A 23,618-nucleotide genomic window follows, 5' to 3' on the forward strand; every position below is an offset into this window, starting at 1 on the left:
AAAAGCAGTTTCAACTCACACACCAAACATGAAAAACTGCCTCAATGCAACGCCAACACATCCTCTACTGTACACAGGGCAGCATTCATGGTGCAAACACGCAGTCATATAAAGCAGGAGGAACAAGAGTGTGTAGCTCAATTAATTCACTGATGTCATGAAAACAGTGACGGGAAGCAAAACGTTATATAACCTCGCTGGTAGAAAACCTGCCAAAACATACATGGGGGCACGATGATGTAATTTCAGGACACACACCATCAATGTTGACTTACTGCTCAGATATGATAGTTTCCCTCTTCAGGAAGGCTGCAAAACACAGCATTCATAACATTAAGGGTCTTTAACTATCCCATTTTCTGTTTTTGTATATTCAATACCAATAGTTTTGTTAAAGATAGGATAAGATCTTTAATTTGTCATTGTAGTACAACAAAATTACAATATGAACTCAAGGTGCCAATGCACAACAACAAGACAATATAAAAACAACAAGACAGTATAAAAACAAGAAACGGGACTTAAATAGACATGATAGGGTACAAGAAAAAAACCGGTATATTGAGACAGAGTGGCGCAGTGGGCTGTGCGTTGGTCATCAGATCAAGGGTGGCGTTGGGAAATCCAGATCGAAACCCGCTGCCACTGCGTCTGGCCGTTGTGTCCTTGGGCAAGACACTTCACCCGAATTTGCTCCTGTGGGTTCTGTCCACAGTACATGTATGATATGTGTACTTGAAAAGCGCCTTGATGACTTTGAGGTGTGAAGATGGGCGGAGTGGCGCAGTGGGCTGTGCGTTGATCATCAGATCAAGGGGGTGTTGGGGAACACCAGTTCGAAACCCGCCGCCGCTGCGTCTGTAAAGCCGTTGTGTCCTTGGGCAAGACACTTGCTCCTGTGGGTATTGTCCACAGTACATGACCGTTACATGTATGATATGAGTGTAATGTGTATTTGTAAAGCGCTTTGAGCATCTGGAAAAGTGCTATAATAAATGTAAGGAATTATTATTATGTAAAGAAATGTTTATTTTCCATAATTAACACATACAGTACATTATTTTGACAAACATAAAAAGTGCAATATGCATTCGAACTACAGCAATGTACAGTACAAAAGTTACTGCATACTTAAATATAAAAAGAAAAAGGTTACAAAACTGTGAAGTAACCTATTGTGATCGAAGCTTTCAAACTCACTGACGATTTGAGCGTAAAAGCTTAACAGCTATGAGCCTCGCGACTTCACTGAGCCTCTTTCCTTTTTTCCAAAAGGTGCAAAAAAGATGTGACAGCACTTAAATACGCACATGGTTGATTGACATTATGGTTCACCTATTTTTAACAGCTTAAATGGTGTTTTCAATTTGTGGAGTCGGTTAAAGAACTTTGGTCTTTCACATTTAAAAAAAAAAGCACAAATGAGTTTAAAATGTTGGCAACCCTCAAGAATGAGCAGATTTAAGGTAAAGAAGGTTTGGATGCTAATGTTTGTAATCATATCTTGTCAAAAGATAACTTTAGCTTCACATACATTTTATGATTTGACTGCCATCGATCCATATTTCCTGTGACATCAGAGATTTGTTTCTTGATTTGAAGCCATGCATCGTGACTCCAGACTGTGCTCTCTTAAGAACTGTAGGGAATGATGAGGTCAATAACATTACTCTCATGTTATTTTGGAAGAAAAGCTTGCTTGTGTACCGGTATTCACTCGATAAAAAAAGCAGTGCAAAGGAACAACAAACTCAGAAATGTTTCTGTTCCGTTTTTTCGAAAACAGTGAGCATGCCTCTGGCTAAACAAAGTCACAACCTTCTCGCTTCGATCCCATTCATTCACGCAGACTCACACAGTCACACATTAAAATACACCTCAAAACTGATATCCTCACTTTGAATCGACATCAGCAAAATAACTGAAATAAACTCTAGCCCGGTGTTCATCTGAGAAAGAGCTTCATGAACGCAACATGAGGTAACCATTACATTTTACAACCCTCTACGACTAAAACATAAACTGTGCGGTAAACATTTATGAAACACGTTGCTTTTGTCAAGCTCCATCGAGGGAAGTTCAGCAATGTAGGCTACCACTTTGTACCAGACAGGTTCAAAAATAATCTAAGTGCCAATGGATACCACAATTTGGTACATATCAGGTGCTCACAGCTGTGAAGTTAAAGGTTATAGAGCGTCTCGTAGCGCCTCACCCTGCAGTCCAACACAGCTCTGTGCCTCTGGTCTCATACTGTAGGTAAGGCACTTGTTTGTCCATGAATCAAACTAAGTTAGAGGTGAGCTGATGGCTTTACACACTTAGATACAGCAATATGACTTTCATCACTGTGAACAGCAGTTTGAGAAACAACGTGGCAAAGAGAGCGTACACTCCTCACGACAACAGTTGGCATGTTTTTTTTTTTAGCTTTCATTCATTTCTTCTGACTCTCCAGCCCTTACAGAGGAGGGGATGAGTGGAGTTGATAACCTCTGCATGATGTGTCAGCTTCGGGGCTCCACTGGTAGTGATCTCTCTGGAGTGTGCAGGTCCTTGCGGGGCCGGGGCAGAGCGGGGGTGGAGGGGGGGTCCCACTGCAGGCCGAGGTCTGGCTCTGGGGACAGCGAGAGGAGCAGCAGTGTCCCTGCATCGGAGGAGCAGGCGGAACACAAGTCCTCCGATGAGAAGTTGATGCTGCCCAACTTGGCCAGCGAGTTGGAGCGCTTCAGCCTGGAGGGCACGGTGAGGCCGGACAGACGCATGCGGGTCTCGATCTCCTGCGCCCGCTGCCGCACCAGCCCGGGCTTCCCCCTCACGCTGCGCAGGCTGTCGCTGCTGGAGCTGCGAGTCAGGGTGGAGCCGTGAGGCGAGGAGGTGGGTGTGAGCAGCCCGGACCCCACCACTCCCAACAAGGCTTCGTTGCTCAGCCGCACCACCAGTGGCTCTAACCGCACATGGCATGGCGTAGAAGATTTAGGAAAGCCAGAGAACTCCTCTTCCCCCTCAGTGTGAAAAGGGCTGCTTCCTGACATGTGGCATGTGTGCTTCAGGGAAAGCGAGCTCTCGTTGGACAGACCTGAAAGTCTCTCGAGTCTCTCAGCGCGGCGGCGGACCAGCCCGGACCTCTGCAGCTGCAGCAGGGTCTCCTGTTGGTGGCCCGCAGCAAGCTTCTCTTCCTCCAAATCCAGTGTCATCAGCTCAGGGACAGCCTCCGATGCAGCTGCATATATACCTTTCTGACTCTCATTCTTTACTTTTACTATATCACTATTGCCTTTTGGCTCCGCTAAGTGCTGCTCATCTCTGTGGGGGAGAGCTGCAGGCGGGGGGGCAGCACAGTTGGCACAGTCACACCGAGGGCCACAAGGGCGCAGCATTCCAACTGAAGACTTCAGGGAAGGCTTCAGATGGCCTTCAGAAGAGGTATGGGAAAGTGGGAATGAAGCACTTGGTACTTCAGGAGGACTGGGGTTAAGGCAAAGCTTAGAAACTAAGAGTGGAGAGTCTTCTTCCAGCTTGGACTTGGGATCACTGCAGGAGAGAGTATGGAGGGAGGAAGCTTTTCCCTAAATGAAGAAAAGAAAGAAAAAGAATGTTGGAGGTAATTGGTCTTCTAAAAAAAAACTTGATTTATGGAATTGGTAACAGCATTTTCATTCTAAAATGAAGCTGTATTCGTTACCACAAACTTACATTTAGGGGACGTGGAGAGCTCAAATGGTTGTTATTGTTGGAGTTTTCATTTAGGGTTGCCAGATCCATCCCGTTCCCCTCTGTGTCCACATCTTGTGTTTCCTCTCCTCCTCCTTCTCCTCCTCCTCCCTCTTCACCCCCTCCATCATCTGGCTGCATGAGCACCTCCATCTCTGCCTCCTCCTTTTGCACCTCCTCCTCATCCTCCTCCTCCACTGTGCTGAACTCCAGCCTCAGCCGCAGCTCCTCCAGGGCCTCGGGGCCCCGAGAGCTGGTCTGTGCAGCGGTCCCATCGGCTGTGGGCCCTACAGGAGGGAGCGGCAGGCCTTCACGGCGGCTGTCAAAGGCCTCATCATCGAGCAGAGCGTCCCTCTCCACATCGTCAATTTCTATAAAGACTTTCTCCATGCCGATAAGGGGGGGGCCGCGCACAGGCGTGGACGGCTCGCTATCCAGCGCTGAGTCAGAGAGCCGGCGGAAATAGTAGTTGTTGTAGGCGGGGTCGACCTCCAGGGCAACAGCCCTGCGCGGAGACGAACACGCAGCTCCCTTATCAGACAGCGCTTCCTGGCAGCACGGAGACATCCCCGGCTCTGGGGTCAGGTGGCCCCCCTCCCCCCCACAACACTGAGACAAGCCCTGCTGCCCCTCGGACATCTCACAGTCAGCGTTTGGATGCCACAGCTTGTTGTGACGCTGTTTACTGGAAGTACACAAGGAGAGCATACAGTAAGTACAAAAAAAAACAGGTCCACTGAGAACACACACACACACACACACACACACACACACACACACACACACACACACACACACACACACACACACACACACACACACACACACACACACACACACACACACACACACACACACACACACACACACACACACACACACACACACACACACACACACACACACACACACACACACACACACACACACACACACACACACGAGCTGTACCTAGCATCCAGGATGCCCTCGTACTCGGCCAGCTGCCTCATGAAGCCTGCGTTCGGTCGCGTGATGCTCCTCTTTTGCTTGACGAAGTTGTAGGCCTTCTCTAACGACCAGCCGAACTCCTTCATGGCGTAGGCGATGACAGTGGAGGCAGACCGACTGACGCCCATCTTGCAGTGAACGAGACACTTCGAGTGGTTCTTTCTATGGGGGAGGATTTAGTTGGCCTAAATAAATATTCACCTTTAGGTCCACAAAATATCTATTTCTAATAAATTGAACCACATCTTATGATTTCTCAGTCGATTTAGCTTGTTTAGTTAAACTAGTGGTACTAGTGGCTGAAAACTCAAGAAAAAACTCCTAAGTTAAAGTTTTCATTTTGTTTACCTTCACAATGACCCACTCATTCAGTCAGATACATGATCATAATACTTTGCAACAACAGGTTGAAAAGTAATAGGAAACTTTCTCAAATCGTAAACTGAGATTTTAATAACTGGACAAATGAGGATAGTTGAGAGAAACATGAGATGCATGAGCAACATGTTTTCTTTCCCTCTAAGGACTCACTTTGCTTTCACGATGAAGTTGTATGTCTCGTTCCAGTGAGCCAGCAGGTCCGTGGCGTCCTCATCGTAGACGCGGATGTTGTGATAACTGAAAGTGCCTGGAAAGAAGTTGTCTATTTCTCTGGTGATGTTGAGGATGTAGCCGACCCTGGGGAGGAAAGATAATGCTAGCTCATCAACAACATTCTTTCTTGCTCGGATCATAACCACAATATGTTTTTAGCACGTTATCTTAGCCCCTTCATAACATAAAACAAATTACCCGGACTCTTGGAGCTCCTCCAAATTAGATGCGTTCCATTCAGATCCCTAAAAATCAAATGAAGAAACATATTGTTTGGTTTGAGTGTGTTTTCATTTCTGTTGAAGATTGTTGTTTCTCCAAAGACGGGTCAGCTCACATGGAAGCATTCTTCCCTTTTCCTCTCAGTTACTCACAGGAAACTACATATGTAACAGATATGTTGGTGAATGTAAGAGACAGTATGTTTTTTTTACCAGGTAGACATGGTCAAAGATGAGTGTGGGTTTGTCCATCTGACCCAGGATCAGCAGCATCTCATTGTCGATGAACTCTTTGTACTCCTTCAGGTTACAGTTCATGTGTTGCTCCAACTCTGTTCGGATCTGACAAGACAATTACACAGTGTTTCTTTATTCTTGTGTAGGGTTTACCATTGTATTGCTGTAGACGTGAATGTCTATTCATTCTGTTTAAACTCTGTATTTGTGCACAGTTGAAGAAAAAGCTTTATCAGTGTTTCCCAAAAATGTAAATAAAGAGATTTACATTGTAATAGAAAATAATTTGAAGTCAAAAGCAACTGCAAAGGGTATTATCACATTTGGTGTTTTAGTCTTTTTTGCTGAGCTAGAACAGAAAATATTTGGTGATGATTTTTGACCTCATCGTTTCCCCGAAGGAGCGCTGGTGTGATTTTTAATAATAATAGAGCGCTGCACCAGACTGTTTGAAAAATAGCGTCGATTTCATTCCGTTATTGTAACCAAATATTTTTTGGTTGATAATGTCTATCAAGTTAAACCTCAATAGATCTTCAAAAGTTAAAAAAAGGCAGCCCTGTAAGAGAGCAAACATGTAAGCACACCAGAAAATAAATGCAAAGCTGTGTTATTTGAATGTGTGCGTGTGCGTGTGTACGTGTGTGTGCGTGTGTGCGTGTGTGTGTGCGCGTGTGTGTGTGTGTGTGTGTGCGTGTGTGTGTGTGTGTACATGTGTGTGTATGTGTATGTGTATGTGTATGTGTGTGTGTGTGTGTGTGTGTGTGTGTGTGTGTGTGTGTGTGTGTGTGTGTGTGTGTGTGTGTGTACTAGCACTACTGTATATTTACCTCTTTGCAGGTGATGTTCTCGAGGTCTCTGCACATCATGATGCTTCTGAGTTTGGCTTTAATAAGGCACCCTGTCCTCTCTCTTTCCGAAGGCCTATCAAAGATGAAGTCTCGTTAAAATTCCACACAATTTCAGTCGTTCCTGAAATGCAAAGCTATCTAAAACAGCCGTCGGATTGTGATTACTTTAAGTGATCACATAAAGAATCCTATTGAAGTTTGTGTTGACTGACTTTTCCACAAACATGGTGGGTGAGTCCGGCCTCGTGATCTCCAGGTCCTTCATGGCGTTCCACTCGTTGATGCAGCTCTGCTCTGAAGCAATGCAGCTCTCGTAGTAGCCCATCCAGGTGAGAGCCATGCCGCCAGGGAAGTAGTTATACCTGCGGGACACCTCGCAGGCCTTGTGCAGCACCTGCAGGGCGGACCTAAAGTGCATTTGGAAAAGATAAAGGTCATGGTTGTAGTTGATAAATCAAGCCAGTCAAACTTTGTGAGGAATTTTTTTTTAAATGTATATCTGTGCTAGGGGCTCAATGCACTTCAGAATCAGAATCAGAATACCTTTATTAGTCCCACAGAGGGGACATTTACATTGGTACAGCAGAAAAGAGCCAAAAACAGCTTATTGTTACTAAGAAACATGCATAAAAAAGTACTAAAGATACAAAAATTACAATAAAAAAAGTTACACAATTTACAAAATAAACATCCTGTAACAGTTCTGAGGATTTAGCAGCCATGTGTATATTGCACAGTTATTAACGGCATATATATTGCACTTCTCTGCAGATGCATTTTCAAGTCAGCAGGTGGCAGGATGACTCAGCGTTGCCTCACACAGTCGCAAATGTGTTTATCAGAAGATTTATTGTGGTGTGTCATGAAGCTCCATTTCTTCTGACAGCCACTGTGGCTCCAGAGGTTGCTTGTTACTCACCACATAGCCTGCACTGACACGGGTTTGAAGACATGAGTCCGAGTTGCCGTGTTCACAGTAAAACCCCTGAGGAGCAAAGAAAACAGACGGTCATTCCCCTGAGCACAGTGCAGCTCTGCGTGTCTCGTTTCATCTCGACAGGCAGGTGTGGCTGCAGTGCTTGGTAAAAAAAAAAGGGAAATATCTCTGCTGGGTTAAATGCTGCAGCGGGGCTCAGACTGACGGAGAGAACTCACCCATCTCCGTCCAGATGGATCTTTGTGTCACTCCACAGAGGGAGCGCCATGCCGATCGAACAGCTCTTGCTGGCAGAGGAGAGAAAAATAAATAACAGGCGAACACACGGAAAAAATGACATGTCATTTTCCACATTGTTGAGGTAATTGCTATATTCTTAGATTACTTAATGAATATCAGTGACTCTAAGTGATCCTCAGGGACACTTGTAATGGCAAGATTTTTTTTTTTTTTTTAATTGCTGCTGTTTAACAATCAGCATCCTGTCCTGAGCAGCCCTGCAGGGAATACATCAGGTGTGATTTACTTTGGTTTTCTGTTGTGTGTCTACTGTCTAGGTAGCCGGTGCCTTCGTCTGGGTGGGCGGGGTTTTCTTTACCATACATATGTTTTCATTCTTTTCTGTCTTGTTTTTCTTCTACTTTGTTACATTTCAAATGGTGAAGGATGGTGTCTGTATACGCTTTGTGTATTCACTAATTACCTTCATAGTGCATTCGTATATTCACCAATAATTCTTATACTAGTATACCAGCCAATAAAATGTTCAAACAAAACCAAATATTTTCTTACATTCGTTGCCCACTGTTAGCGATCAAACTACACTGAACAAAAATATAAACGCAACGCTTTTGTTTTTGCTCCCATTTTCATGAGATGAACTCAAAGATCTAAAACATTTTCTACATACACAAAATAACCATTTCTCTCAAATATTGTTCACAAATCTGAAAAGATCTGTGATAGTGAGCACTTCTCCTTTGCCGAGATAATCCATCTCACCTCACAGGTGTGGCATATCAAGATGCTGATTAGACAGCATGATTATTGCACAGGTGTGCCTTAGGCTGGGCACAATAAAAGGCCACTCTGAAACGTGCAGTTTTGCTTTATTGGGGGAGTTTGGGGGGGTCCGAAAACCAGTCAGTATCTGGTGTGAGGGTTAGGGTTAGGATTAGGGTGAGGGTTAGGGTTAGGATTAGGGTTAGGGTTAGGGTTAGGGTTCGGCTAATGTTGTGAATCGAGTGGCTGTGTTCATCGTCCATAACATACGCCTGCCTATACCATAACCCCACCACCACCATGGGCCACTCGATTCACAACATTACCCTAACCCTCACACCAGATACTGACTGGTTTTCGGACCCCCCCAGACACACCTGTGCAATAATCATGCTGTCTAACACCTGTGAGGTGGGATGGATTATCTTGGCAAAGGAGAAGTGCTCAATATCACAGATTTTTTCAGATTTGTGAACAATATTTGAGAGAAATGGTTATTTTGTGTAAATAGAAAATGTTTTAGATCTTTGAGTTCATCTCATGAAAAATGGGAGCAAAAACAAAAGTGTTGCGTTTATATTTTTGTTCAGTGTAGGAATACCATTTTTTTTTTTAACATGCTTAAGCAAGACCATTTCTAATTGTGTCTAGTTTATATTCTATGATGTTGATATTCTAATAATATATATTGTTATTAGCAAATGTCTTAACTACGGTACTACGGTACGGTAACATAATCATCCACCTGACTTAAAAACCGTTGGACTGTTGATTTCTACAATAAACACTATCATGTGGTGCGGATAGAGGGGATTCAACGTCATTTGCAGACTGGGGAAGACAAAAAATCAAACACTATTGTTACTTTTTCTGATTGTACAGTGCATGTTTAGGAGCTCCAGTCAACTAGAAACACAAAGCAAATTAAAATACTAATTAATTAATGAATAGACCATTAGTTTAATTTAATAGAATGGCAAACAGCGATCATAGAGCCCCCATACATATAGGGTTAACTTAAAGTCAAAGTCAACTTTATTGTCAATCTTTCAGTTTGTGTGTACGGACAGAGATCGAAATTCCGTTTTCCACAATCCCGAATACAAAAACAAATATGTATAAAAATATGTGTGCAAATATGTACAGTATATACCTATATACACAATCAAAGACACATGTATACATATGCACACATTAAGACCTAAAGGCACAACATATATACAAAATAACAGTCACTTCACTCTGACCTGTCTTTGCTGGTGAAGTCGATCCCCAGCATGATGTTCTCCTCTGTGTCTTGTCGCCCACTGGTGTAGACCACCACCATGTAGCGCACCCGGTCAGACCACGCTGTCTCCAGACGCACCGCCTGCATGAGAACACACAGTTTCACTACACATACAAAGCCAGACCTTTTTCGGCTAAGAGTAAGAAATCCTGTTTCTTGTTGTTGCCTGAGAACAGCCACCAAAGAACACGACATTCAATTACTGCAGTATTTATGGAAGAGGCCATAAGACGGTTAAACACCGGAACTTTTGAAAGAACATCCATAACATTCATCTGTTTGCAACTTATATCAATATTCCAATTACTTGTATATTTATCTGGTTGATTGTGTTGCACTGTTGGAGGAGCCTGTGACCTAAGATTTTCATTTTCATAACTACACCGAGCTATGTGCAAATGACAATAAAAGCATTGAATCTTGAAAAGAGTGTTTCTGAAAGGTAATTACTATATAAATATATATATATAAACATGCTTTCATTTAAGCGTGTTTAATAAAAGCTAACACCAGTCATTCAGTATCACACTTCAAACGTGTGGGTTGAACCATACTTAATTGAAATAATGCAAAGTGAGGCAAGTGTGTGCTTTTCATGCCCAGTCAACATAAGAGTTGGAAAATCTGATCGTAAAAAAATCAGCAAATACCGTAGAGAAGCGAAAACCTTTAAAGAACAGACTCTGCTAAATCTGGGCCTAACAAAGTGTCAAAAAAAAAAAAAAAACTTGAATACAAATTTGAAGTTATAAGGGAACCGAGTCCCCAGGATGTAAGAAAGCACAGAGCTGGTGAACACACCATGTAATAACTGAGCTTAACACTTACATACACACACCATGGAAACATTTGGTAATGCTCTCCTGAGTGCGTTCAAACCTGCTCTCATGAGCTAATAATTACAGTGAACAAATGAGCACACAATAAAAGGCATACTGGAGGGTTTGCAGTGCCAGGTTCTTAGTCATAGGCCTGTTTGTGTGTGTATGTGTGTTTAGATGTATGCATATAATTATGTTGTCTCTCACCAGTTTGATTCTGTCCTCCGAGCGAAGGATGTTTATCATCACCTGTAAGTGTTGAGGTAAGTCGCCTGTTGAGGAAGATAATAAAGAAAGAAATGTTCCATGACGAGCACACCTCGTACCTCGTCGTACAAACTGACACTTTTTCACTTGAAAGACACATTTACTATATTTCCTCTTCACAACACTGATATTAATGGAAACATAATACATGCTGGGGCGACAATAAGCTTGTATAATTAAAAGCATTGCTGTAGTGAAGTGCAGATAAGTGTTACAATGCACTCCTGGAGACATTACTTCAAACATGTTTTTATATCAGCTGGCATTTGTTGTGGCATTTTAGAAGTGAAGATTGATAATAAAAACAGGGTGTGGACCCAGAGCAATGCAGAATATCAGCTGATGGAGATCCAACCATGTTGAAATATGTCAACAGGTAGACGGATCACGTCATCCTGACTGTTTTTATAACAGCTGCTGGCATGAAACAGAAAGTGCCCGCAGCAGCAGGTCATGACTCATGCCGTCTTTGTATCTCAGAAAACCGCTGCATGCGTTCTCAGTAAAATCAAAGTTAAAACGTGTTTAATATTTCTCCAGAATATGCCTTTGGTCATTTTCTCTTCTTTCTGGGTCCATGTCTTAACATAATGCATCTGTTTTTGCATTAAGGATTGAAAGTATTTCAAAGTTCTTTATGTATAGCCTAAGGACGATTGCTTTGATATAACTTAAGAATGCATGACTTAAGGTTACAAAAGAAAAAACAGATGTTTGGCAAACTGATTAAAATGCATCTTTAACTAGAGCACATGCATGTTGACACTGTCACAAGGGTAGTGAATTGTTCTTTATATATTACATATAAAAAATGCAATGCTAGGCAAAACACATATTGTCAGGATATAAAAATGCTTTTTGGAATATGTTAAAAACTATTTTGCCAATATTTGATGAATGCTGTTAAAGTTATAGCTTCATTTTCAATATCTGCTACCAAAAACATCTGGTTAAAAACATGTCATTGTGTTATGATCGTTTTGATGGATTAGAGCGGATTCAATTTCAAAAAGTCAAGTGATATTGTGGTTTTAGTTTTTCATCCTGGCTCTGTGGCAGCCAGGAGGGCATCTGCTCTGAATGATAACAGCTGCAGCATTCAACAGCACTACACAGAAACATAGATATATCTGCAGACAATTCGCTATCAAGTGTCCATGTTGAGGCGAGAGGTCCAGACCAGTTCAACTCACTTCCTGCTACATCATAAACTACATCCATTTCCTATAACATATTATTCTGTATGAGTGGATTACACTGATTCTCCCAAAGGGGAATAGCTCACTTGTATGTCAAAGAAAACATCAATTAGGACACACCTAAATAGTCAATTTCCTCTTCATAACAAGTGATGAACACTTTAGTGTGGCTTCAGAGAACCTCAGGTAAGTGTATCATATCTAAACGTATATAAGCTCTGGCGTGTCGTGTTTATTTCCTCAAAACTGGCGGGTGAAGATACCTGATTCCAGTTTACAGAGCAGGAACACCTTTATCAAGCACTTGGCAAAAGTTAACCAACTGCCTACTTTTTGGCTCAGGCCTACAGTTGCTGGGCGATGATAAAACTATTTCCCCGGGCAAATGTTTTTGAAAACTGGCTAAAATAAGGGTTTGAGTGGATAAAGAAGGCCACCACTGCCAAAACAGACTTTGACCCAGTGTGTTGGATTGAGGGGGACTTATTGAAAGAAACTGAATATAATATACATAGCTATGTTTTAATTTTCATATAATCATCTGAAACCAAAAATTGTGTTTTGTCAATTTGTAATTACATAAGAAACACAGGATTTGAGGCGGGGTCAGCTCAAACTCAATGTGCTTTAAACAAAATGAAAGGCATAAAGGGTGCGGAGCAAAGTGTTGCACATTCACCCCATTTACCCTTTACTCAGGAAGGTTTGGTCAGTGAGTGAGGACAAACAAGGTAATGCAAACAATCACTTATCAAACAAAGCAGCTTCCATTTTTCTCCCCTCAGCTCAAAGCATTTGATGTAGTGTTACAAAGTCAATCACATCAACTCTTCACACACAAAAGATGAATTAGATTAAACCCTACATTTAGAAAACGATGTGGATAACAGGTTGTGCTTTTGGGTTTCTTACCTGCATGTTTGTGGTGAGGATGTGCTTTCTGTCCCTCATTACTGCTCCCCTGCTGCAGAAAGAGAGCAGCGCCCTTCACCATAAAGTAGCTCTCGCTCAGGCTGCAAAACAAATGGGAAAGAGCAGTTACAAGCACTGATACACAGACGCTATACATCAGACACCACGCCGCAGAGCAACTCAGCAAAACATCCGAGCCGGTTGGTTGGACAAATTCAATATTCAGATTCAACAGTCTTAGCCAGAGAGATGAGCATAAATCATGGCCGCCTGCGGTCGGTGAATTACCTCAGCAGCTGAGTGGAATAGCCCAGCTGCCACGTTACAGCGGCCGTGAATCAAGCTTTGATCCTGAATGCTTATCTGTCTTTTTTCTACTGCATGGGCTGCGCTCAGATTTGACTTGTCAGTTCTCTGCTGGCTTGCTGTAATGCAACACAGACTAAAATAATTGACTTAACTGCAGTTGTTTGTGATAATTAAGTCTCACAATTGCCGAAAAGCAGCAATTACCAGTTCACACCTGCCTGTAAACTCCCTTAGTTTTACAGGTTAGCCTTTGGAGCTGTCAACAGATGACATAAGTTGAGAATAGCAATAAAAAAAACAAGCGAGGATTTTCCTTTGGGCTGAATTCAATCATTCCATTTGACTGAAAAACAATGTGCACACATTCATAATAAAAGGGTGGACCACCTGCACCTATTACACATATTCTGTGTGTGCAGTCTGGCCAACCAGGACATCTTTAAGTAGGTACTAGCTAATGTCAGCTTTAAAGAGCCAAACTAATAACAGCTTCATATTGTTTTTAACTGACGATACCTTAAGTTTGACAAGTCAGGAGAAAAGTCATAACCTGCATCCACAGCTGTCACTACTAGAAATGTTTGTGACGTTCCTACTATCAACCCAGGGACATTGGCCGTTTGAACAGGTATCGATGAAAGTCTTTCACCATCAAATTGTTTATTCAGCTTTGAAACTGTTCCCTCCTTCTGCTCTCTCTGATCCGATTTTCAAAACCTACGTACAGAGGAACAGGCCAGGGACAAACAGATGATTTTGTGGGAACAATGAATTTCGTTTTGTGCACCTCAGAATAAATTCCCTCGCCCCCGGAGCACAGGGAAAAGTTCCACATTGACAAAGCACGGGGGCGGACACTTCTCAACAAGCTTTTGTCTCACTTTGGTGGATTTCTGTGTCTCTGTTCTCTGATTCATGAGGCTGTCAGGAGGGTCCACTGTCAGGGAATGATGGATAATATGAGGGGAAAGTGGCAAGAGCAAGAACACACTGCTCAGCACTGTGTACAACTCTCAGCTGCTTATTTTCCTATTTTAACTAAACTAACTTTTAGTCCTCAGATAAGCCTTGGATAGATGATAACTTAAGAGAAAAAAACACATCAAACTCGCACTCTTCGTGAGTACATTTAGAGCTGTCCTATTGATTTACAGCCTTTGTTCAGACGTCATAATTAAAACGGCCGCAGATCTTGACCTGCAACACTATGCTATCAACTTCTCCACAAACACGAGGGCTAAAAATACATCTGGTATCAAAGCAAACAATGACTATGACAGAAAAGCTTGCCAGATAGCTCAATGATTCCAAAATAGAACAATATAGCACATATAATAATAATAATAATAATAATACATTACATTTATAAAGCGCTTTTCCTGGTGCTTAAAGCGCTTACAAGCAAGTAAAACAAAATAACAACAAAAGTAGAAAGTGCTCTTTTCCAGACTACGATGAAAGTGTATATGGCTGAACACTCCTGAAATAATAGTAATTTGTGCACCACTGCATTTCAGCTATCATGGGAGGCAAAGTTATTTTGATTGAAGTCCACTATCTCATATCAGGTGGGCATGTTTGGAGATAATCTGCTAGCCTGAAATGACACAATAGCATCTGTTGCAAAGTGACCCATCAACTATTCAAACATTTACAGTAGATCAATAATTACCAATATATAAACAGCAAGTTATTTAAACCTAATTCTAATCTGAAAAGCACAACCACTGAGCAGTAGGTCCAAACCTAGTGTTGGATCTCAAATCTCATCATTATTTCCACAAGTTCAAACCCCATTTCAGAAGAGAGAACGTTTGACTCACATGCGGTTTATCTCACTCTGGGTCAGCACAGCGTTCTCCACAAAATACGGTAGCATCTTCATCACGGCCCCATGAATGTGTTCTACCTTCAGATGCATCCTGTTGACCGACACCAAACGAAGGCCTCCCCGTCAGGAGCTACCTCCTTTTCATCTGCCTCCAGAAACAGTGAAGGTCCATAAGAAGACAAAAAGGCGGCTTCGGGTCTTTCCCCGCCGCTTTTCAGTGACAGAGCGACTGACAGGCTGCACTCATTTGCCCTCCTCAGTGAAGAAGTGCCGTCTGTTCAAATGCCACTCCCTCTCTCTCCTACTCCTCCCTCATCTGAGCGTCTGTGTGTTTGAGTGCGAGTCACTGCTGCCTGGAGGGATGCACTGCAGCCTCCACCCGCTGCCTCGGGGCACTCACAACCGTGCCTTCAGTCTGTTCTGTCTGTGTTACTCTTTTACGGTCGGTTAAACATTCACATCCGTGAGAAAGAAAAGCAAGAGGGAATTCCACTCTCTTGTTTATGACAGACACTTTCCCCAAGAGACACAAAGTCAATCCTATCATTTCTTTGGCCCTTCAACAAGATTATGAGCAAAAAGCTTACAGGGAATAATGAATCTAGTAGATTTCAAGAGGTGGAGTTCTCCTCCTTTTCAGCATGAACTCTGAGACTTACCTCATCCATCAGGTCTCACTCAGTACAAAGAGAACAAAAGGTTTCCTCTTTAGCCAAACAGGTCCACAACTAGCATCTTGTGTTGCTGTCCAACCAGAAATGTGTCTGTCCAATGCCCACTGAGAGTGTAGTTTTCTTTCTCTGTCTAACGGGGGAAAGAAGGGCTACTTTCTAATTAAAAAAAAAAAAAAAAAAGAAAAAGCGGTTGAGTGGTTTTGGCTGAAACCTTTACAATGGTCATGTCTCCATGTGTATGGCACCTTAAGGGTCAACAGAATCCAAGGTAGTGCCTCCACGGAGCTTAGCACATGGAAAGGGCAGTGAGAACTGGCATCTTTCATAGCTCTGAAATCTCATTATACGCAGAGTTAGAACAGAGGGATTAGCCTGTCTCTCTCCTTTAAGTGGATAGCCGGATGTCACTCACTCAGATGTAGCACATAAGAAATACAAAGTTTTAGATGATTAAAGAATAGCAGGAAACATATTTTATGTCTAATGTACCAGCAACCACAGTGAACATTTCTCTTATACATATTTTTATTTTTTTAGATGCATGGAAGGAAAGAACTGAAACAATAGAATCATGCAATGTCAGCAAGAGAGTTGTTGACATTGAGCTGCAGATACATCTGTTTGTGGTTTTAAAGCTTATATTATATGGGATATAACTTTTTTTCTCACTTTCCCCCTCTGACATTCCCACACGCACACACACACACAATTAAAGGTGGGGTAGGTAATTTTGGAGAAACCAGCTCGAGTGCGCTAGAATTAGAAAATACACAGGCGGAAAAAATCTGCCACTTCCTTAAAGAGCCCCTCCTCCAACACACACAAATGTGCACATGACCAATGAGGGCACGAGATAAGTTTGTGCACAGATGGAAGGATGACAGGCAGGTAGGCCATCCAGTTATTTTAGCCGGGCCGGCTCAGATGATTGGTCGTGCTTTTTACAGCGCCACGGCTTCCACAGATGATATTTATAATGTATTTATTGTCAAAGCATTTAAGATATTCATCGCTATCGGGATGTTAAGAGCATTCCATGGAATATAACAAAAAGTGTTTCTGAAATAAATTACATACCCCACCTTTAACTATACTATGGCTTGAGCATATTTTTTTATAAATTGCGCTATGTGCTTATGAACATCCCATCCCAAACACTAGATTTAGTAAAAATGTATCTACGTTTTTGGCATTGCAACTAATAATTTACCATTTCAGCCTGCATCTGTTTGTTACATTTTAATATTAGACTCACACTTAAAACTAATTTGCATCCTGATCTTTTAAGACTGCTGATTCAGTATTTATTGATTTGAATGTTATTAAATTTGTTTTGTGTGATATATTTTATTGTAATGTTGTAATGTTTTTTTTCTTCCATCTAACTTTTTTTGTGATTTTCCATTTTATTTTCCGCTTTTTATATATATATATATATTTTAATATATATTTTCACTCAATTTAAAAACACATTATCTAACCTTAACAGGAAGTCTCTACCGGAAGTCTCGCGAGAGTTCCTTCTCCGAGTAGTAACGTTAATCTCGCAACACCTGCTCTATCAACGTTCAGATTGACAGAAGGTGAGAAACAGCAGACACTTTAGAGGTTTCTCAATACTCTAATTTCCCCTCCTCGACTCCTATCCTCGAGACTTAGTGCCGCCCACAGGAGATGCGAGCGGAGGACTGAGGATTGGTCGTGCTTTTTACAGTACCACGGCTTCCACAGATGACATTTTTTTATGGATTTTTTGTCAAAGCACTTCAGATATTCATTGCTATCGGGATGTTAAGAGCATTCCATGGAATTTAACAAAAAGTGTATCTCGAGCCGGTTTCTCAAACTTACCTACCCCACCTTTAAGTGGTATGACTCTAATCTAATCTGGTAGGATTTCCTGACTGACGTTAACAATAGCTCTGCGACGTAGATAACAAGATAGATCTACTTTTATTCTTGATTAGAGCTCTGTAAGGATGACATGTTTGTAATCCAACCAGAAACATTAACATTGCCCTGGTTTCCTCGATAAAAAGCAAATGGGATTTTTCCATTGGGTTTAAGACTATTTCCGAGAATAAGATCCGTGGCAAATTAAAGTTTAAAAACGTACAGGTTTTGTTGGTAGTAAGATAACTTCTACAAAGCAACACCAATAATGATTATTGAAATGTAAAGTCAGATTTAAAAAGCTACCAATCAAAATTCACGAGTTGAGAAATTACTGATGTTTTATGTTGTACAACGTTAACATAATTTCAGCTTGTGTTAAACAAAAACCCTGTTTCAGGAATCTAACCAAACTGAACTTCAAGAAGCGGGAACAGAAAGTGGAAAATGCTAACTTATTTCCATTTCATTTCCGAGTCATTATAGGACCAATCCTAAAACACTGATTACTACCAGACACTGTATTTCTCTACAAGCTTGCATTGGTTTAGCTATGTGTCAGGTGGAGACTTGGACAGCTCAGTGTGTCAGGTGCAAGGAGAAGGCAACTTCCACCGTATGAGAGGTCAAGCTTTATACAAGCAGCAGGTAGGACTACTGGCGTGTTAATGATGAGGCATGTTTCTGCAGCAGTAGCAAGATGAAGGTGATGAAGTCCAAACAGGGCCAGATATGCTAAGGGTCGCTGCTCTCAGCAGGTCATCATGTGTATTGGTATGCTAGAGTAGTAGGCTGGATTACACCAAAGACTCACGGAGTGTAAAAAGGCTCCACAGAGGCAGTAAGCAGGCTGGTTTATTTAAGGTCTCAGAGTGTTTTGCACACAGTGAGGATAAAAGGCCTCCTCTTGAGGCTGCCCGTTGCATAATGCTGCCATTCTCTCACTAACACTACTGACAGAGAGGGAGGAAGAAACCTCCTCAGATGTCAGCAGAGTCACGTAGGGCTTCAGCTGGTAAAAAATGACATCATCCTGTCACTAAGGAAACCTACGACAAAGACCCAGAGATGGAGCTGCAGTTTGCCAGTCTATGTTTCTAAGATCCACACATAGTTGACATATCTGAGGGAGTCCACCGCTGCACTTTTTCCATCCATTATCACTACAAGTCTTGACAAGTGTGCTATTTGAGTGGGAAAGTGTTGTGGTGAGTTTAAATTAATTATATATTTCTGTGGAGCTACAGATTTTCCGTGTTAGCCTCCGTGCTGAACCCCATATCTCAACACAAACAAACATGCATAAACCCATATTCAGTTTCTTGCTCAACTGTGCGGTGTGTACAAGGTGTTAGGATTAAATCATACCTTGGCGCAATGCCACCAACACCTGCACAATGTTTATGTTGGCCTCCATCAACCCCTTTGGGCTTGTCATCATCATCAAGGTCAGTTGGGGAAGAGCAAGCATCAATACTCCCACTTGGCAATCGTATGGCTGTCCTTCAACAGATGAAGCTATCTATTTAGTTTACTAGATCCCTGCACCCTGATATTAAGATAAATATGTCTGTCAAATAAAGGACAACTCATATGCCATAATATTAGAAAACAGGAATTTACAAGTAATTTATTGCATTACGTGGCCTACCAAGCAATCTGGTGGCAAGACAGAGCTTGCATCATGCACAGGACATTCTCACACACGGGACATTGCACAGGCTGTTGCATAAAGGAAAAGACACGGAACTCTTAGAATGTTGCTTGTTTTAGGGACACAAGTCTTCTGCTTTTTCAAGAAAACATTTCAGTCCAAATCCAAGTGAGGTTTTCAGGACAAAGGATATGAAAAATCACAGATCACACTAAAGCAAATTAAAACATTATAATAAGACTTTTGAGTAATCGGTCATTATTTTCTTTCAACCGAGGTATCTTCAGTCCATTTGATATTTTGTATTACTTTTTTATGCCGAGAGATTTATTAACACATCTCTGATAAACACAAGATTTAAAGTGTATTTGCACGGTTCTTGGCAGAGAAACTCTGTTTTACAATTCTCTTGATTATTGATCAAATACACAAGCAGCACTTGGATCTGGATGCTTTTCAGTACAAGAGTTGTTGCATTTCAGTGGAAGTATTTTCATTATGGACGATAACTGCAAAATAACACCCGAGAAGGAAACCTTTTAGTCAGCTTAAAGCTACAAAGTGAACATCACAGTACTGCCCAAAACAAAATGTATATTGCTGGTGTTACATGAAGTCAGATAATAAAAGAACAAAGTCAAATTGTAAGTTCTTTCTTCTTGAAAATATCTTAAAAACATTGAAACTTCAGTGAAAACTGTGCAAAAGTTTTTTTCAGACCCTAGTCCATCCTAGGCCTGTAACTATTTGATTGACAGCCAGATTAAAGACTGCCGTGCCCTGACTGCATATTGATGGTACAACTTTAACACAATGATTTTTTTTCTATTCACAAAATGTCTTCACCAGTGAAAGGAGAGCGGTCATAACTTGCAGGGTGAAAACGAAACATTTTGGTAAAAACATCAGTTTTACCAAAATTCCTAAAGTCTTAATCCACAGGACGGATTCCAACTTTTTATCTTTTGTTGAGAGACAAATAATTAGTTTTTCCTATTTTGACTGAAAGGGGTAGAAAGTTTAGAAACAGTAAATGTTCACAAAACCATTTAGTGTTTACATGTATACCCAGTAAATTATTATAACACATAAGTTCCAAAATCATGATCGGCTTTCTATCAATTCAATGCAGTACTTTCGCTCCACACAAAGAGCTACTGAAATGCCAAGTGACTCAACTCATAATGCAACGTTCAAATAAAAAAATACAGACTTGTCTGTCAACACACTACTTGAGAGACTACTGCGAATAACAGGGTTTGACAGTTGGAAGACAATTGGCAAGATGAGGAGATGCCAACAAGACAGACAGAAAGGTGTTTCATTACACTGACACGTAGTCACCCTGATTTGTGGATGCTAGTCTGTCGCCACTCCAGATTTCACCAAATGACTCATAGTAGATTTAGCCAATCAGTCAACAGCACCTGTGTATAAAAGTTGCTTTGCCAAGTACCATGCAACAGAAAGGCAAAACTCAACTTGGAGTAAACTTACCTCTGATTTATTCGCCGTTCATCTTCACTCCCAAAATCCTGCAATACAGATAAGGGAAAAGATTAATAACACACCAATGCTGTTGCAACATTTTGGCAGCAAATCATACACATTGATAATTAAAGTTAACAAGATAACCCACAACTGAATCACTACACAACAAGTTCAAGTACGTTATACTTCTTGTGGTAGATACTACCTCTAGTGAAGTCACTACAAATACAGATGTGTTACATGCGTTTAAGAGGCAGAGGATTGCAGACATGATTTAAAGCTCCTCAACGTAAGATATTACTAAAATAGCATAGAGGAAAGCACGGTGTGCAACAGATTACATAAAAAGCAGTTGCATGATAAGGGTATAATGGGGGCTGATAAGCATGGCAGTATAAAGATCGTGACAAGTTCAGCTGACCAGCCTGCACACAATGCAGCACTTAAACCCAAAGGCATTTCTTTAGGTCGGTCACAACACCACACATTTACTATAATTTAGGGCAACAGTTAGGGAGGATGAGGGAGGGACTATGGAGGATGCTGAGCATGTTAAGAGGTTTGCTTTGTCTGGTGGTTTGGCACTCGAATACAGAAGATACAGGTTTGAGAGACTCATATCCATGTCTGCATATTGACCATTTAGATAAGGTATAACAATATATAACACAATAAATAATGGTTAGTTCAAATCCCTAAGTGACTTTGACTACAACAAGAATCAGCCATTTAAGGAATAGTAAACAGAAACCAGCCCCTATCTGGGAAAGTCTACAGCCGAGTCAAATATACTTAGCAGGAAAAGAAGAGAAATGTTACGGCATGCAGAAGATGAGTACAATTTGCTTGAAGAGATTCATTCTGCAAGACGAGCATGTTACACTGAATGACTAACTTTCCATTATTGTGCATTAGGTGATATTATGTCATGCATTAACTGCTTCACACAGTAGTACTCCAGCAGCCCCCCCCCCCCCCACCCCTCATCCGCCGATGACATCATAGCTGCAGCAGCAGCCTTATCTGTCACACCTCACACACTGCTGGACTACACCAAACGCTCCAGAAAAAACACAGAGGCGCAAAGACGAAACCAAGTCATATCAATAAAGCTAATGAAACTATTTTATTAGGAGCCATCTAACTGCAAATTAATAATAACTATATATGGCATTTAATATGTTGCACAGTTTTGAACATGCTTTGAAAATGTAAGTTTTCATCTATTGATCAAACATTGATGGTTGTAAATAAACCCAGTTATATCATATCTGTTTCTTCTGATTTGGTCATGTAGAGCAGAAAAAGGCGAGTTTTCCTGTTTAAAGCTGGTGGTTAGCGCCCTCATCTGGCAGTGAGGACCAGGAACATACTTGTACATGAAAGTAGCAGAGGAAGTTATCTTTAAATGGTTATAGTTGAGGCAAGGACAATCACTCTTTCTAGCTGTGACTGCCTAGTAAACTAATAGATCAAACTGGGACTATTTATTGCCATAAAGAGGTATATGAAAAGCTTAAAGTTAGATATCTTTTCCCTTTTTGCTTTTTACATACTGGAAATCTCATACTTCCCCATATTTATTGGAGGCAGCAAATTAGAAATTGACATAGAAACACTGTGTGTAGTTGACTGACTGGCTCTGATGTGTTGTCTGCTAAAGAGAATAAAGTTGAATCAAGCCACCACACTTTTAGAGACAAATCTGAGATTTAATATTAGTAAATGGACATGAATTTAGCAGTATTGAGACTGCAGTGACCACGTATAGTTCTGCTAATGGTGTGCCATACAGACTGTTGGATATAGCTATATTAATGTTGAGGAAAATACGTTATTTCAATGTCAACCAGACATCAAATCCAGCTAACGTTAGCTTAAATCATTCATAAGGCACTTGTCAAACTCGCCTAGTTTTAAACAAATAACGCTACATTTAACAGGTGTAGGGATATTTTTCTAAGTAATGTTATTGCATTTAACAATGAGAACATCTACCCGCCGTATTGGCATAAATGGTGGCCAGCAGCTTCTGAGTATCATTAACGAAGAGGTTTGCTTGCTAGCCACAGACCTAGCTAGCATCATGATACCTAACGGTGCTAATTTAGCCCCAATCAGCGGGCCCCTTCTCCGGCATCATCCCGCTCATCCTCCGCCTGTCCACCTCCCCACACCGGAGCCACGGTTCTGTTCACCCGGGATCAGACTCACCTCCCCCGCGGTGGTGGTCGCTGTGCTGGCGGTGGATGCGGCGCTGGGGGTCGGGGACCGCTGCAGAGTAACCAACGCCATGGCTGGAAGATGAGGAAGCACCGGCCGGCCGCTGGGCCTGGAGAGCTGCTAGCTGCGGAGCTAACGATACATCCAGCTGAGGAGAGGAACTATCCTGCAGGCAGGGCTGTCTGTGCAGGAAGTGCTGCCTTCAAGGCCCCGGCCATCCTTATGGCACTGTGCACTGTATAGTATCAACAACAAAAGTTATATGAAGTTCATTTGTATACCCAAGCTTATTCAAAGTGCTCCATATAGGGCTTACAATGCTATAAGACAAGGTATTAGAGACAGACATGTAAGTAGTATTTAAAAAAAGAAAGCAATATTATTAATACAACTATTATTATTATTATTATTATTATTATTATTATTATTATTATTATTATTATTATTATTATTATTATTATTATTATTATTATTATAGACTTTATTTTCTATCCCACCCTGATCCCACCC

The 23,618-nt window shown here is 41.5% G+C and overlaps 1 protein-coding gene across 2 annotated transcripts; it reads right to left on the minus strand.

Annotated features, from left to right (window-relative positions):
- Window positions 1–431: 431 nt before the first annotated feature.
- On the minus strand, window positions 432–23,371 carry ssh1a (slingshot protein phosphatase 1a). 2 transcript variants are annotated; one of them, XM_079686179.1, is made up of 15 exons: window positions 23,100–23,371; window positions 20,892–20,929; window positions 13,034–13,134; window positions 10,863–10,927; window positions 9,794–9,915; window positions 7,763–7,831; window positions 7,527–7,592; window positions 6,820–7,014; window positions 6,587–6,680; window positions 5,733–5,861; window positions 5,497–5,543; window positions 5,236–5,382; window positions 4,666–4,866; window positions 3,697–4,399; window positions 432–3,569 (listed from the first exon to the last, which is right to left on the minus strand). In XM_079686179.1, exons 1-15 carry the CDS (start codon window positions 23,178–23,180, stop codon window positions 2,508–2,510), a joined length of 3,120 nt encoding a protein of 1,039 aa, XP_079542305.1. In that variant the 5' UTR covers window positions 23,181–23,371; the 3' UTR covers window positions 432–2,507. The 2 variants fall into 2 exon arrangements, with proteins under 2 accessions (XP_079542305.1, XP_079542306.1); XM_079686180.1 differs by lacking the exons at window positions 20,892–20,929; window positions 23,100–23,371 and adding an exon at window positions 15,166–15,290.
- Between the last annotated feature and the right edge of the window lie 247 nt (window positions 23,372–23,618).

Source organism: Notothenia rossii (assembly GCF_949606895.1).
Source record: "Notothenia rossii genome assembly, chromosome: 6".
Lineage (NCBI taxonomy): Eukaryota > Metazoa > Chordata > Actinopteri > Perciformes > Nototheniidae > Notothenia > Notothenia rossii.

Bases quoted from the DNA above. Each gene is read 5' to 3' on its own strand.
- ssh1a (XM_079686179.1), bottom strand. From the start codon at position 23,180: ATGGCGTTGGTTACTCTGCAGCGGTCCCCGACCCCCAGCGCCGCATCC. The intron at 10,928-13,033 runs GTAAGAAACCCA...CTTCCTCAACAG, and splicing joins TCCTCACCACAAACATGCAG to GCGACTTACCTCAACACTTA. The intron at 7,015-7,526 runs GTGAGTAACAAG...AATGCACTTTAG, and splicing joins GTGTCAGTGCAGGCTATGTG to GTCCGCCCTGCAGGTGCTGC.